At 40.8% G+C, this 14,122-nt stretch overlaps 1 protein-coding gene across 2 annotated transcripts in view; it reads right to left on the bottom strand.

Annotated features, from left to right (window-relative positions):
* Window positions 1-14,122, bottom strand: part of GC (GC vitamin D binding protein) — a 233,924-nt gene that overhangs the window by 147,813 nt on the left and 71,989 nt on the right. For both annotated transcript variants that reach the window (XM_082243262.1, XM_082243263.1), the window contains exons 2-3: window positions 6,146-6,215; window positions 425-557 (exon numbers count right to left, since the gene is read on the bottom strand). In XM_082243262.1, the coding sequence (XP_082099388.1) occupies window positions 425-557; window positions 6,146-6,215 (203 nt within the window). The remainder of the gene's footprint in view (window positions 1-424; window positions 558-6,145; window positions 6,216-14,122) is intronic.

The raw sequence follows: 14,122 nt of genomic DNA, 5'->3' as shown, positions 1-14,122 counted from the left end.
GCCACAGGCCTAGAAATACCGCTACACAATTTTTTGTGATTTTATCCAATTGCTCATGCTTTTCTATGATACCATGAAAATCCTATGTGCCCCACTTCCCTTTCCCTTCCTGTTCCCTTCTTTTTCTTATTGTCCTTTGGCCAATGTTGCCTAAAACATGTTATTTATATGACAGAGGTGGAATGTTCAAACTCATCCAATAGGGGGGGGTACAGACCTGTTGTTTCTTTTTTTTCATTTTTAAAAGAGTTAAAATTAAAATACTGTCAGTTTAGTGATGAACATCGTGATGCTTTTTGTAATCAGCTCTGCTAATTTGCTTCATCTTAGTCAAATTTAAAACTATGTGGATTGAATGTTTTGTATTTAATTTAGGTTTCTGTTGAAAACATCAGTTAGGTACCGATGGATGCTAGAAGTTTACCTCATTATCATAACAGTCAGCAGCAGCTCCTTCAACACAGCATTTCTCCGTCAGCAAGACTATGGCCTTCACTAAATGGTTAATTTCCTCAAACGTAGCATTGGAATACTTCCTGCTGTTCATAATGACCGTTCTAAGGAAAAACATTTTTATCAGTAGATTTATAGAAGCAAAATAATCAAATCAACATAAAATACTATTTTCTTTGGGTACTCCTACATATGCATCAGACCCAACTCTGTCACATTTATTATTATAGCTGTAAAATTTTAATAGAGTATAAGGATTAGTGATGCCTGCACCTGCTGTAATTCTGAAATTCAATTAGACAAGTCCGTTTAGCAAATTCAAGATTAATAAAACAGAAAAATGTCAAAACAAAACATCACATACTATGTCTGTTGGTGCTAATATACACAACATGTTTTATATACAAAGTATGCTGTACATAAAGAATAAATCAATACAGATATTTAAGCCCCCGTTCACACTAAGGCGACCTGTGAGGCGACCTGGTCGCCTCACAGGTCGCCGTAGGTCGCCTTCCATAGAGAAGCTGCGGACCCGTTCTAATAGGAGCGACACAAGTCGCTCCGACTTAGAAAAAGGGTCCGGAGCTTCTTTGGGGCGACCAGGAGGCGACCACCATAGACTTCAATGTTATGAAGTCCGTGGAGGCCGCTCTGAGGTCGCGGCGCGCTGCTCGCACCTCGACCTCGGAGGTCGCGGTGCGAAGTAGCGTCGCTTGTATGTGAACGGGGCCTAAGAGAAACCTTTGGAGGAACCTGGGTGAAGAGTTGATACAAGCTTGTCCTGCCACATTCCGCCAAAATGCTTAGTAAGGGCAAAAAATCTAAAGCAGATCATTTTTCTAGACCTTTCCTTGAATGGGTGACATTTTCTTGGATGTGGCTTGTCATGGACAAAGCAATGGTGATCAGGGTCTTTATCCCTTCTATTGTATGTATTGTCCATGGCGGTTGTGGAAACAGGTACACGTCCAGTTTTCCTAACAAAAATTACACTTCTTAAACGGTAACTCAACTTTTGTGGAAAAAAAAATAGCAAATAAAGAAAAAAAAAAACAATATAGCGTATACAATTGTGACACCAATCATATTGTAATTGAATGTTATTAAAAATTACCTTTCCTTTTCAATCTGCAGCCGCTGTCATTTTCTGAAAATGCAATGCAATATGGCTTCCTGGAGCTGTTCTGTACACAGAATATGTACTGACCACACCCCAGAAACATCATTTCCTGGTTGTGTAATTGGCTGACTGATTTTCCCAGAAGTTTCCCAGAATTTTCCCTGCACTAAGATACAAGGAATCCCCAGCAACAAAAATGACATTTTTGGTGAGGTATCCCCAATAGAAACAGTTCTAACGGGATGCAGGCCCAGCAGCTTTAATCATTAGAGCCCTGCAGTTGCCACAGCTGATAGATAATTATGAAACCACTCGCATTAGACCCACTCAGCACAGAGGAACAAACAATGATTTTGTCAGAATAACAAAAGGTAGGAATCTGCAACAAATTTGTTAAATACGTTGTAATGTACATAGATCACGCAGAGTTACGCTTTAAGTCCTTTTACTTCAAAGTAGAGTTGTCACACCTTTTCATGAAACCAAGAGTCAACAACTGAGAAGCTTGGGTTTATTCTTAGTTTTGGCTAACTCTTCTAAGTCTTTGATGAACTTTATGAAGAACAAAAATATTGGGAATGTTACTCCTTGTACTTGGAGCCAATTGATAACAATTTTTTTCTGGATATTATCCACTTGACGACCGCCGCAAGTACATTTACTGCGGCGGTCAGCCCCTCCTGGGCAAAGTGACGTAGTACTACGTCGCTCGCCCAGGAGCCTGTAGGGGGCGAGTGCTCGTGGCACCAGAGGCACGCTCCCGCCCCCGCTCGTTCACTGAGGTCCCCGCGGGAGTGACCGGTGGCTCCGATGTCCACTGGCCACTCCCGATCTCCCGCTGGAGAGGGAGAAAGGCAGGCGGCTAATGTAAACAAAGCCGCCTGTCATTCTCCCTGGTGTAACAGCAGAGATCATACGATCTTGATATGTAGGATCATATGTCTCTGTGGTTACATCAAAAGCCACGCCCCTTTAAAGTTAGAAGCACGCCCCTAGGGACACACTTAACCCCTTAATCTCTAATAAAGTTAACCCCTTCCCTGCCAGTGTCATTTTTATAGTAACAGTGCATATGTATAGCACTGATTACTGTAGTAATGTCACTGGTACTCCCAAAAGTGTCAAAAATGTCAGTCAGGGGTCCGATCTGTCCGCTGCAATGTCGCAGTCCCGCAAAAAAAATTACAGATCACCGCCATTACTAGTTAAAAAAACAAAACAATAAAAATGACATAAATCTTTCCCTTAGTTAGTAAATGCAATAACTTTTGCGCAAACCAATAAAAATACGCTTATTACGATTTTTTTTACCAAAAATATGTATGTTAAAACATTTTGATTTTTACATTTTTTGGGGGGGAATTTCATATAAAAAAATGTGAAAAATATTGTTATTTTTTCAAAATTGTCGCCCTTTTTTGTTTATAGCGCAAAAAGTAAAAATTGCACAGTTGATCAAATACCACCAAAAGAAAGCTCTGTTTGTGGGAAAAAAAGGACGTCAATTTCATTTGGGCACAGTGCCGCACGACAATTGTCTGTTAAAGTCACGCAGTGCCGAATCGCAAAATAGGCCCTGGTCTTTGAGCAGGAAAATCCTCCGGGGCTTAAGTGGTTAAACCCGAATGTTTTAACATCAATTACAGCAGCTGAGCATCTAGCTCACCTTGCACACTACCTCTATCTCTTCAAAAGCTTGCCTATCTTTACAGTTAAGCGGGTGGAAAAATGTCTCTTCCAGGTTCCAGGCCCTCTGGTGGCTCAGCTGCTTAGTAGGGTTCCATGTAGCCACCGTTTCACATGTCCGCTCCAGAGAGAGAATTTAAGTGACACTATGACGCTAATGATAATTAAGATTTGGCTCTGTGTTATTATGCTATGCATACTAATTCCTATGTTTCCTACAAAGATTGCTATGAGTGAGCAGTGATCTCTTGCCTAATGATGCCTAAAGAATTGCACCACCAAAATGTCTTGGCATAGCCCCGTTTATGGGACCAGTGGAGCCTCTCTTCTCGACTCTCAGGTAAATAATCATTGACCTACAAAAGTTTCTAATAACCACCAATGTGGGACCAAAGGGACATTCGTCATCACTGACCATGAATCAAAGTGGAATTCTTCCCACTGAGCTTTAAATAATATGTTAACCCAACATTTCAAATTCCTGATATGTGCCGGATGTACCATCTACTTTTATGTAAAAGTATTGTGTTCTCTTTGTATTGCTCCCTTTGTGTGAAATGGGCACTTGGGCATTCCACTCCTCAAAACAGATGCTATTAGTTCGGCTAAGATCTGCTCTGCTACAATCTGCTGTTTATCCATGAGTTTTCCCAGTTGGGTGGCCTTCCCACCAGGCTTGTTGTGAACTGTTATACTCTGACTACAATACAAGTTCTCTCTATTGCATCTGGACTGTGTGCGTGTTACTATCGCAACCACGGCACCTACTCACATTAGAGCACAGTGTGGTCAGTTTTCTAGCTGTGCTGGGAGCTCAGCCTGCTCTCCTCCAATGATCAGAATTACCCCCCCACCCCCCGTACAGCCATCCACTGTGAAGTTTAGTGTGCTTCTGTTTCTCCTCCCCCAGCTCTCTAAGTTCCTCATGCAGCTGAGAACAGATAGTATGTTACCACTTTTAGAAAAGGGGAAACATATATTTATTTATTTATTTATTTATTTATTTATAATATTTTTTATTTTATTTACACAAATGTTTTACCTTTCATTTCCATTTTAAATTGAATTGATTGTTTTACAAGGTCAGAGTCAACTTATTTTTGCCACTAATTTAAGAGACACCTCTCCCACTGACCATCAATGTAAGGAAGAGCTATATTAATGACCATTGTAGGGGGGCAATTTTCCACTAATCAATGTAATTAAGGGGACTACCATTCCTACAGTCTGCATTTTTTTTCTGAAAGTGATTTATGCTTGATTTTAACCACTTTAAGCCTGGAGGATGTGGCTGCTCAATGACCTGGCCCTATTTTGCGATTCGGCAAAAAAAATGTAAAAATCAAAATGTTTTAACATTTTAGGCCAATTTGTTTTCTGCTACATATTTTTGGTAAACAAAATTGCAATAAGCGTATTTTGATTGGTTTGTGCATAAGTTATTGCGTTTACTAACTACAAGAAAGATTTATGTCATTTTTATTGTTTTTTTTTACTAGTAATGGCGGCGATCTGCGATTTTTAGCGGGACCGCGACATTGCGGCGGACAGATCGGACCCTTAACTGACATTTTTGACACTTTTGGGGGTACCAGTGACATTACTACAGTAATCAGTGCTAAAAATAGGGGAAAGGGTTAACAGTATGGGTGATCAAGGGGTTAAATGTGTCCCTAGGGGCATGATTCTAACTGTGGGGGGAGTGGTTTGTGAAGTCATCACAGAGACATGCGATCCTAAATAGCAGGATCACATAGCCTCTGTGATCACTTCAGGAAGAATGACAGACGGCTGTGTATACATCAGCCGTCTGTCCTTCTCTATCAGTGGGGGGAGATCGCGAGTGGCCGGCAGCCACGCGCACTGGCTGACGAGTCTCCTGAGCAAGCGACGTAGTGCTACGTCGGTTTGCCCAGGAGCGGCTGCCTCCTGCAGTAAATCTGCGGTGGGCGGTCGTCAAGTGGTTTCACATTCTTTTTGTTCTTTGTTTAACTACAACTTACTGATCATACTAACTTACCATGATTTGATTTTTTGTGTAGTTTTTGTGAGACCTGAAAATCATAAGGTTTCCTCAAAAAGGTTGAGAAAGGCTGCTTTAACCATGCCACAACCCCCCCCCCCCCCCAATCCTGTACCAAAAAAAAAAAAAGATAACGCTAAGACTGACAGATAGCAGATTAGTTTTATGCAAATGGCACTGTATGTATGAATGTGCAAGCACAGTCTGTCTTATCTTGTGGGAGGAGGCACTCAGCACGGGCAAACACAAGCTCACTTTAAGAATTATAAACAGCGTTGATTGGCATGTACCTACTTAAAAAAAATGATTGATAATGCTTACCAAAATCTGATTATCATAGTAAGTGAAATAAGCACAGCAAATATAAAATAAATAATATAAAGCAGTGTGTGTACTGGTAATGCACTAACTTACCAAAACAAGGCACTAGTGCATTGGATCAGTGAGAATTTTTAATTGGTTGCATACATTTCATTTTAAATTAAAACAATGCAACCGTTGTGCTAAATGTATGGTATGTCTTAACTAAACCTAGCATTTTCCAAAATGCTAATTAAACATCACTCAATGCTTATTATATTTCCATTAATGTGTTACTTTTATCTTTTTTTACCACAAAAAAAATGTTACAGCGTGTAATTACTTTCATAAGTAGTAATTTAATACAGCTTCTACAATGTCACTGACTAATTTAATTAAACCTGGACAATGTACATTGATGAATGTGCTCACCAAGAAGGAATTTATTTGTAAGACATCTTTTTTTTTATCAGAACCATTAATCAAACATTCATGTTCAGCATTGCATACTTCTAGAGTTGATCATGTGGAAATGATAGTACATTTTAATTTCAACTTACAGGGCAGCAAAGGTTTCTTTTCCTAATAATTTGAATTGCTGGCATACTATATTTTTTTCATATGGTTTTCCTGAAAAAAACAAAAAACAAAAAAAAAACATTTAGAAACTGTACATGTTAGATGTCATTAATTGATTGATAACATAATTACTATAACTTGTCAAATATATAGCAAATACAGCAATTTTTTACAATACAGTGCAGTATACTGTTATAGCAGTCTTTAAAAAAAAAAAAAAAGTCAATACACGAATAACAAGTTCAACTTGCTGACAATTTCTCATCAGTAGAAACCATGTTTCATATTTTTTTGGTGACACTGAGTTTGATTTACTAAAACTGGAGAATGCAAGCTCTGGTGCAGCTCTGCATACAAACCAAACAGCTTCCAGTATTTTTTTTTGTCAAAGCTTAAACTATAACTAAAAGCAACACTTTTCTTTAGTTTTGGATAGATTGGAGAAGGATTAGAAAGGTCAGGGGAGGACTGGGCCAAGGGGCAGGGGGGCAATTGCCCCCTGGGCCACTCTAATGTCCCGTAAAAAGGCTGCACCGCTTCTGCTACAGACATGCCTAAAGGATTCCTGGTGAAAAATTGGTACGATAAATACTTAATTTTTATGTATTTATTGTTCCAATTATGAATTGTCATATGTTAGCTTTTTAATACATATATTTTTACTTTATTCTGAAACTGTTACTTTGTATTCATTTTTGTTGCATTGCTTTATTTCTTTAACTGATTTGTTACCATATGTACTCTATATACCTATTTTGGTAAAGTGATTGGCCTCATTCAAAGTCCCATGACCTTTTTATATTTTTTTGCAGGCAAGGAGGGTGGGAGAACTTCTGGTCAATCGCCTAGGCGATTGCTCAGAACTGGGGGCAGCTACCTGTCAAAACAATTAACCTGCAACCCCCCCCCCCTTCCCCACAAAAAAGTTCCAAAAGAGGAACTTTTACGGAACTTCCCCTTTAGAGTCGGTTCACACTATGGTGACACGACTCTGTACTACTTCGGGGGTGACTTGTGAAGTCCCGTGCACCGCGACTTCGGCGCCTTTTGCACGGACTTCATATAATGAATGTCTATGGAAGTCGCTCCGAGGTCGCCCCGAAGTAGTACAGGACCCTTTTTCTAAGTTGGAGCGACTTGTGTCGTTCCTATTAGAACGGGTCCTGTAGCAGTCAATGGACCGCGAGGAACCGCGACTTGTCAGGCTGACAAGTCGCGGCAGTGTGAATCGAGTCTTAGGGTGAAGGTCTACTTTAGCAGATCATGAAAGAACAGTGCTTGCCACACACAAGACAAATCTTGGGCAATTGCAGCAACTTTCTACCAGCTTCCATTAATAAAAATGATCAGAAGGATCAAGGCAACCATTGGTGACAGATTGGCTATTTTTACAAGTGAAAGCTGGTTGAACGTGATTAAAAATCTCTGAAATTCCCTTTTGCATGCTTTAGCATAAAGTGTGATCTAAAGAGGAATGAGGGGGATGAAAGAAGAGGTGGATAGAATGATGAGGAAAGAAGAAAAAATAAAAGAATAACAGACATCAGCTAAACTATTATTATTGTATTATTGTACTTCATATACCTATAGAATGAAAAAGTGGTATACCCAGAACTGGTTTCTACTGTAAAACAATACACTTTCTGATTCACAGTTAGCCCATGTGCTGGGAAATGAACGCATTTCAAATGTGTTACATTCATTTACCCTCTTCAGGGATAATATACCACTAGTAAGAAGAAACAATACCATTGAGAAGATAATCAAAATTCCATATTTCCCGTTTGTTTTTGGATTTAATTGTTCATCAACTTAAAGCATATATATGACATCTTCTTGTATATCATACCAACATCCTTCTATGTCATCACATAGAGGCTGATCACCCATGGGAGCACAACTGAAGCACGCAGAGACCATTCAGGCCCGAATAGGTCCAAATTCTTTTGCATGGAAGTGGAAGCAAGGTTTACATACAGGCATACCCCGCTTTATGTACCCTCACTTTACGTACACTCGTGAGTACGGACACACCTATGGGAAATCTTGGTCAGATTGACATGGCACTGCTCCCAGTTTTTAACATTGGTGTCTATGGGAAATCATGGTCAGCTTGACATGGCGCTGCTTCGGATTTTTAACATTGGCGTCTATGGAAAATCTTGGTTATCGTGATATGGCACTGCTCCAGGTTTTTAACATTGGCGTCTCTGGGAAATCATGGTCAGTTTGACATGGCACTGCTTCCGAACCATAAGTGACAGGGACACCAAACTTGGGGAGCACTGAGAGGGGACACAGGACTACAACAAAACCGATTTTGGGGTAGGCCAGCTTGCCAAGGTAATCTACCATGTCGTATTCCCCTTTTGGTGCTCCCAAAGTTTGGTGTCCCTGTCACTTATAGTTCGGGAGCAGTGCCATGTCAAGCTGACCAAGATTTCCCATAGATGCCAATGTTAAAAACCAGGAGAAGTGCTATGTTAAAGCGGAGTTCCGGCCACCAAATTTTTTTTTCAATAAAAATACCCCCGGGTCAGGGTCAGTCAGGGCTAGTAGATTCCACAATGGATAGCCTCTGTACTGTCCCGGGTCGCACTTACCTTTTAGAAGGAATACTTACCTTGAAAATTTCTTCTCCAGCGCTGCCATCTCGGATGTGGGCAGCTGAAGCCAGCGCATCCTCTTCTGCGTCCTCTTCCATGTCCTCTTCTCCCAGAATGCGCCTGCACCGGCCCCGCTCCTCACTTCCAGTGCGGGCATGTCATCCCTCCATAGCTTCTGGGCATGCCCAGAAGCTGTTTAGCAGGGAATGAGCACCCGCACCGGAAGTGAGGAGCGGGGCCGATGCAGGCGCATTGATTCCTGGGAGCAATGACTTTCAGCTCCCAGGAATCAATGCAAAGAGGAAGTGACAGCGTAGGCCGTGGCCACAGATGGAGGAAGTGGAAGAAAGGTGAGTATATGTTTCTTTAATAACAAGGTAAGTAAACAAAAAAAAAAAATCGAAACTATCCATTTCTTTTTCAGGTGACCAAAAGCAAGCGGATGGCCCGAAATCGATTATGTCAGCTGTATTTAAGCTGACCAAGATTTCACATAGAGCGAGTGTACAGTATTTACATACATTGAGAAGTAAAAAAAGATATCGCTTCACTTTAAGTACATTTTCATTTTTCATACATGCCCTGGTCCCATTAAGTACTTAAATGTGGGGTATGCCTTTATTGTGTTTTTTTTTTTTTGTTCAACAAGAGGGTTGAATGGAAAAAAACTGACAGATCCCTGCATCCACGCAAGTGATGTAGATGCAGGGAACTCCCCTGCCACGCTATTGTATTCTGACAGCAGGGGCTCCCACCTGTCAGAATACACAGATCAGAGATGAAACCTTTGGCTGCATGCACTGGTCGAATGCTGGTTTTCCAGCATGACCAACAACCAGCTACTGTTGAACAGGGAGGAGTATACATGGGCCAAAAGTTGTCCGGTTCCTGCTGAACCAACTGACTTTTAGTATGTGTGTACCCGGCTTTAGACAAACACTTGAATGAGTCAAAGCAGGGAAATTCTATTTTTTGAACTGGTGGAATAACACAATCTGTCAGACAGGATATAGGTAGAACTGGGCTTTCTAAATGGAAAGCCTGGTATGTCATTCTAACTGCAATGAATACCTCTTGTTCCTAGTCTTTATTCATAAAATAAATGTTATATATCGTTTTCAAAATATACTTTTATACATTTCTAAATGATAAAAAAATGTGTAATAAAAAAAGGCAAAATTCATTACAGTTTCCAGATAAACTAAATATCTCATAATTTGACACCTCTACTGATCTGATGCAAACTGTCAGCAGATTCTCTGCCACTATTTATTGTTGAATTAAACTGTGTTCCACAGCATAAAGGTGCTTTAAAAAAGTATTTCTAAGGTTCATCATTTCATTTACTATACTAGTAATAAAATACATACTTCAGTTATGTCTTTGAAATGAGCTTATATGATTTGTATACAGGGGTAGGCAGCTTTATGCATGTAATTAAAATTAAACGGGTTATTTTCTGTATTCTTAAACATTCATATACTCTTGAAATTAATTTGGCTACCCGGAGAAGGCAATCAAATTTAAATTTCTTAGTGGATTTCTGGTGATATTATCAAAAAGGTCAAAAATTCAGGGTGGATTCCCAGAGTATATAAGAAAAGTAGGTTTCCATGGAAACAATAAAAACCTGCTTATTTGATAAAAATTATATGTGGACCATTTTTTGGTTTATTATAAAATAAGAGAGAAACAGAGTTCATTTCAAGTACATCTGATTTTTACATGCCATTATCTTAATTTAAAGCTCAACTCCAGGTAGAATTTTCATTGCATACTTACTTTGGTCTATGGGGTAAGTATTCCTACCTGAGGGATTGCTGTGGAAGCTGACCATCACTGTAGTAGCTGATGCTGCTACAACAATAGCCATAGTCTTTTGGGTCCTGTGCCGAGCGGCTGCCCCACTGCACACTGACAACAGGGGGTTGCTTGCAACCATTCACAGAATGCCTTGTATTTGTTTCAATAAATAGAAAGCATTCGCTGACTGGGCAAGGTGGAGAACATGACATCACTGCCTACAATGCATTCATTGACTGGACAAGGTGGAGAACATTACATCACTGCCTTTTCTCTCCATCTTGTCCAATTAAAGAATGCCTCTTGTGTTAAAAAAAAAATATATAAGGCATTCTGTGAATGACAGTAGTGCCAAGCTAGTGATCCCGTGTGGTCACTGTGCTGTTGGGCAGCTTGCACAGGACCTGGAAGATTGCGATGATCACTGTAGTAGGGCCAACTACTACAACGATTGTCAGCTTCCAGAGCTGTTCCTTAGGTATGAGATATGTATACTTACATTGGTCCAAGCTGGACTGAGAAAATATACAATGGAGATTATATCTGTAGTCCATAATTTTAATTGACTTTTGTATATTATGATGTAGGTTTTATTCTGTTATGTAAAATATGAATATTTCAGAATACAAGGTATAGGAGTAAAATAAATATTTTCCAGCCTTTTCTGTATCAAATTAGGTAGAAAAGCAGAAATAAATTGCTTAGGCAAATCCACAGTTACAAGCTTTTTCTAATAATCTAGTATGTATTAAGCTGGCTGTGAGTCATTTGCAACATGTATTTAGAAAGCAAATTAACAACCACTGTATAAATCAGCAATCATTATGGGAGCACACCAGCTGTTGTGAATATATCAAGAGTTTTGATTCTCCAACCCAGTGACTGAACACCAATTTCCAGTTCCAGTTTCCTATGAGCTATAAAATATGAGGACTAATGTGCATAGCATCAGGGCCATAAGCAAGTCGACTGCATGTTTTGATGTCCAATTGAGTTGTTTTGACTTGCTAATTCTAAATTGCTTCTTGCCCCTTTTGATTTGCTTTTGCATTTATCTGGAGCTGTTAGGGCTTGTGTCAATACACTTTGGGCACGTGTCAATGGCATCATTCTTATTTCAGATTGAGAAACTTCTAAGATCATTCAGAATTCATTGGCAGGGTCATTTGACCTGCAGCTGATCTCCTTGTGACCAGAATTTGACCTGTTTAAAGTGGGTTTTCCATTCCTATAGACTACTGTATAAGGCAAATTACATGGCCAGCCTCAGCAGAGAACCAGCAGAGAACAAGATATGTCTGCAAACGGGTGAAAGCAGTTCAGTAAAGAATCTAGGTGTGTTCCTGATAAGTTTTTACTAAAGCATTCAATGAGGAACCTTTCATGTCTGCATTCCTATTATTGCTTCTTAAGACTGCTTCTCAAATCAAATATCCTACACTAAGGGGTTTAGAGACGGGGGGGGGGGGGATGAGTATGTCTTTCAGAACACAACAAATTCAACATGTAAAACAGAATTAGCATAAAGATGTAATCGCTTTGAACTCTTTGTCTCAAGAATGTAGTGTATTATAGGTTTCAGTTATCTTACTAGTCCACATGGAGTAATGAATTCTCATTTCCTGTTGACTGCAGTAAATCTCATTTACCTTTTGGGAACCCATGGTATGTATGTGAGCCACTCAGGCTGCTAGGAAATGTAGTCCTGTGCCTGCTACTGTGAGCGCTGCCTGTGAAGGAGCCCGCCAACACTCCAGACAATGACAGATAAGAGCAGAAGATCTCATGAGCCGCACATCAGAACAAGACCTGTTGTGTGTAGTCCTGTGCCTGCTGCTATGAGTGCTGGCTGGTAAGGAGCCCGCCCACACTCCAGACAATGACAGATAAGAGCAGAAGATCTCGTGAGCCGCACATCAGAACAAGACCTGTTGTGTGTAGTCCTGTGCCTGCTGCTATGAGTGCTGGCTGGAAAGGAGCCCGTCCACACTCCAGACAATGACAGATAAGAACAGAAGATCTTGCGAGCCGCACATCAGAACAAGACCTATTGTGTGTAGTCCTGTGCCTGCTACTATGAGTGCTGGCTGGTAAGGAGCCCGCCCACACTCCAGACAATGACAGATAAGAGCAGAAGATCTCATATCTCATAAGCCACACATCAGAACAAGACCTGTTGTGTGTACTCCTGTGCCTGCTGCTATGAGTGCTGGCTGGAAAGGAGCCTGCCCACACTCCAGACAATGACAGATAAGAGCAGAAGATCTCATGAGCCGCACATCAGAACAAGACCTGTTGTGTGTAGTCCTGTGCCTGCTGCTAGGAGTGCTGGCTGGTAAGGAGCCCGCCCACACTCCAGACAATGACAGATAAGAGCAGAAGATCTCATGAGCCACACATCAGAACAAGACCTGTTGTGTGTAGTCCTGTGCCTGCTGCTATGAGTGCTGGCTGGAAAGGAGCCTGCCCACACTCCAGACAATGACAGATAAGAGCAGAAGATCTCATGAGCCACACATCAGAACAAGATCTGTTGTGTGTAGTCCTGTGCCTGCTGCTATGAGTGCTGGCTGGAAAGGAGCCTGCCCACACTCCAGACAATGACAGATAAGAACAGAAGATCTTGCAAGCCGCACATCAGAACAAGACCTATTGTGTGTAGTCCTGTGCCTGCTGCTATGAGTGCTGGCTGGTAAGGAGCCCGCCCACACTCCAGACAATGACAGATAAGAGCAGAAGATCTCGGGAGCTGCACGTCAGAACAAGACCTGCTCTGTGTAGACAAGTGGCAGTCTCAGCTTGGACCCCCGGCCAGGTCATGTCCCCAACACATTTCACTCCGCCCACAGGAGCTTACTCATGGGGATCCCCATGAGTAAACTCCCATGAGAGGAGGGAATTTAATTAGAAAGTAGGACATCCTATATATCGGTTACAGAGTAACTGAGGAAAAATGAGAGAGTAAGAGAGAAAGCTTGGGGTGGTGGGGGAATCAAATCATTGGCTCTTTTAAATCTATACAGACATCTACAGATACAGCCCAAGAATGTGTTTATATTTCTAAAGGATTCACTTAAAACTCTCTTTTAAAATCATCAAGACAACACTAGCACCCAGGAAATGTACATTTGGTCTTATGCCGGGTGCTTTGCGCTTCATATTTGTAATTTGTTTTCTCATACAGGGATTCTACCAACTATGGGAACAAAAGCCCCTAGATACAAACAGATCTGCTTCATTCTAATACTCCTTTTATTTACTCTATTGCTTACTGTACTGCTACTCCTATTCTCTTATTCATCCCTGTTGGTACAACTGTTCAAGTACCTTTGGTGATATTCTAGTATGTCCCATCATCTATAGTTATCACAATACATTTTTTTTCATAATTGTGGTCCTCTAACTCCTCAAGAAAAGAGTATCTCCCCTGAAATAGAAGGCTTTAGTATGGGTTCCCCTCATTTATTCTGGGATGTCTTCATGTACCCACATTTAGAGCCTGTTCACACCACAGTGCATATGTGTTAACATGCACTGCCAATACACGTT

The sequence above is a fragment of the Pelophylax lessonae genome (genome assembly GCF_965119305.1).
Source record: "Pelophylax lessonae genome assembly, chromosome: 1".
Classification (NCBI taxonomy): Eukaryota; Metazoa; Chordata; class Amphibia; order Anura; family Ranidae; genus Pelophylax; species Pelophylax lessonae.
This window is presented reverse-complemented; position numbering and strand designations above follow the sequence as displayed.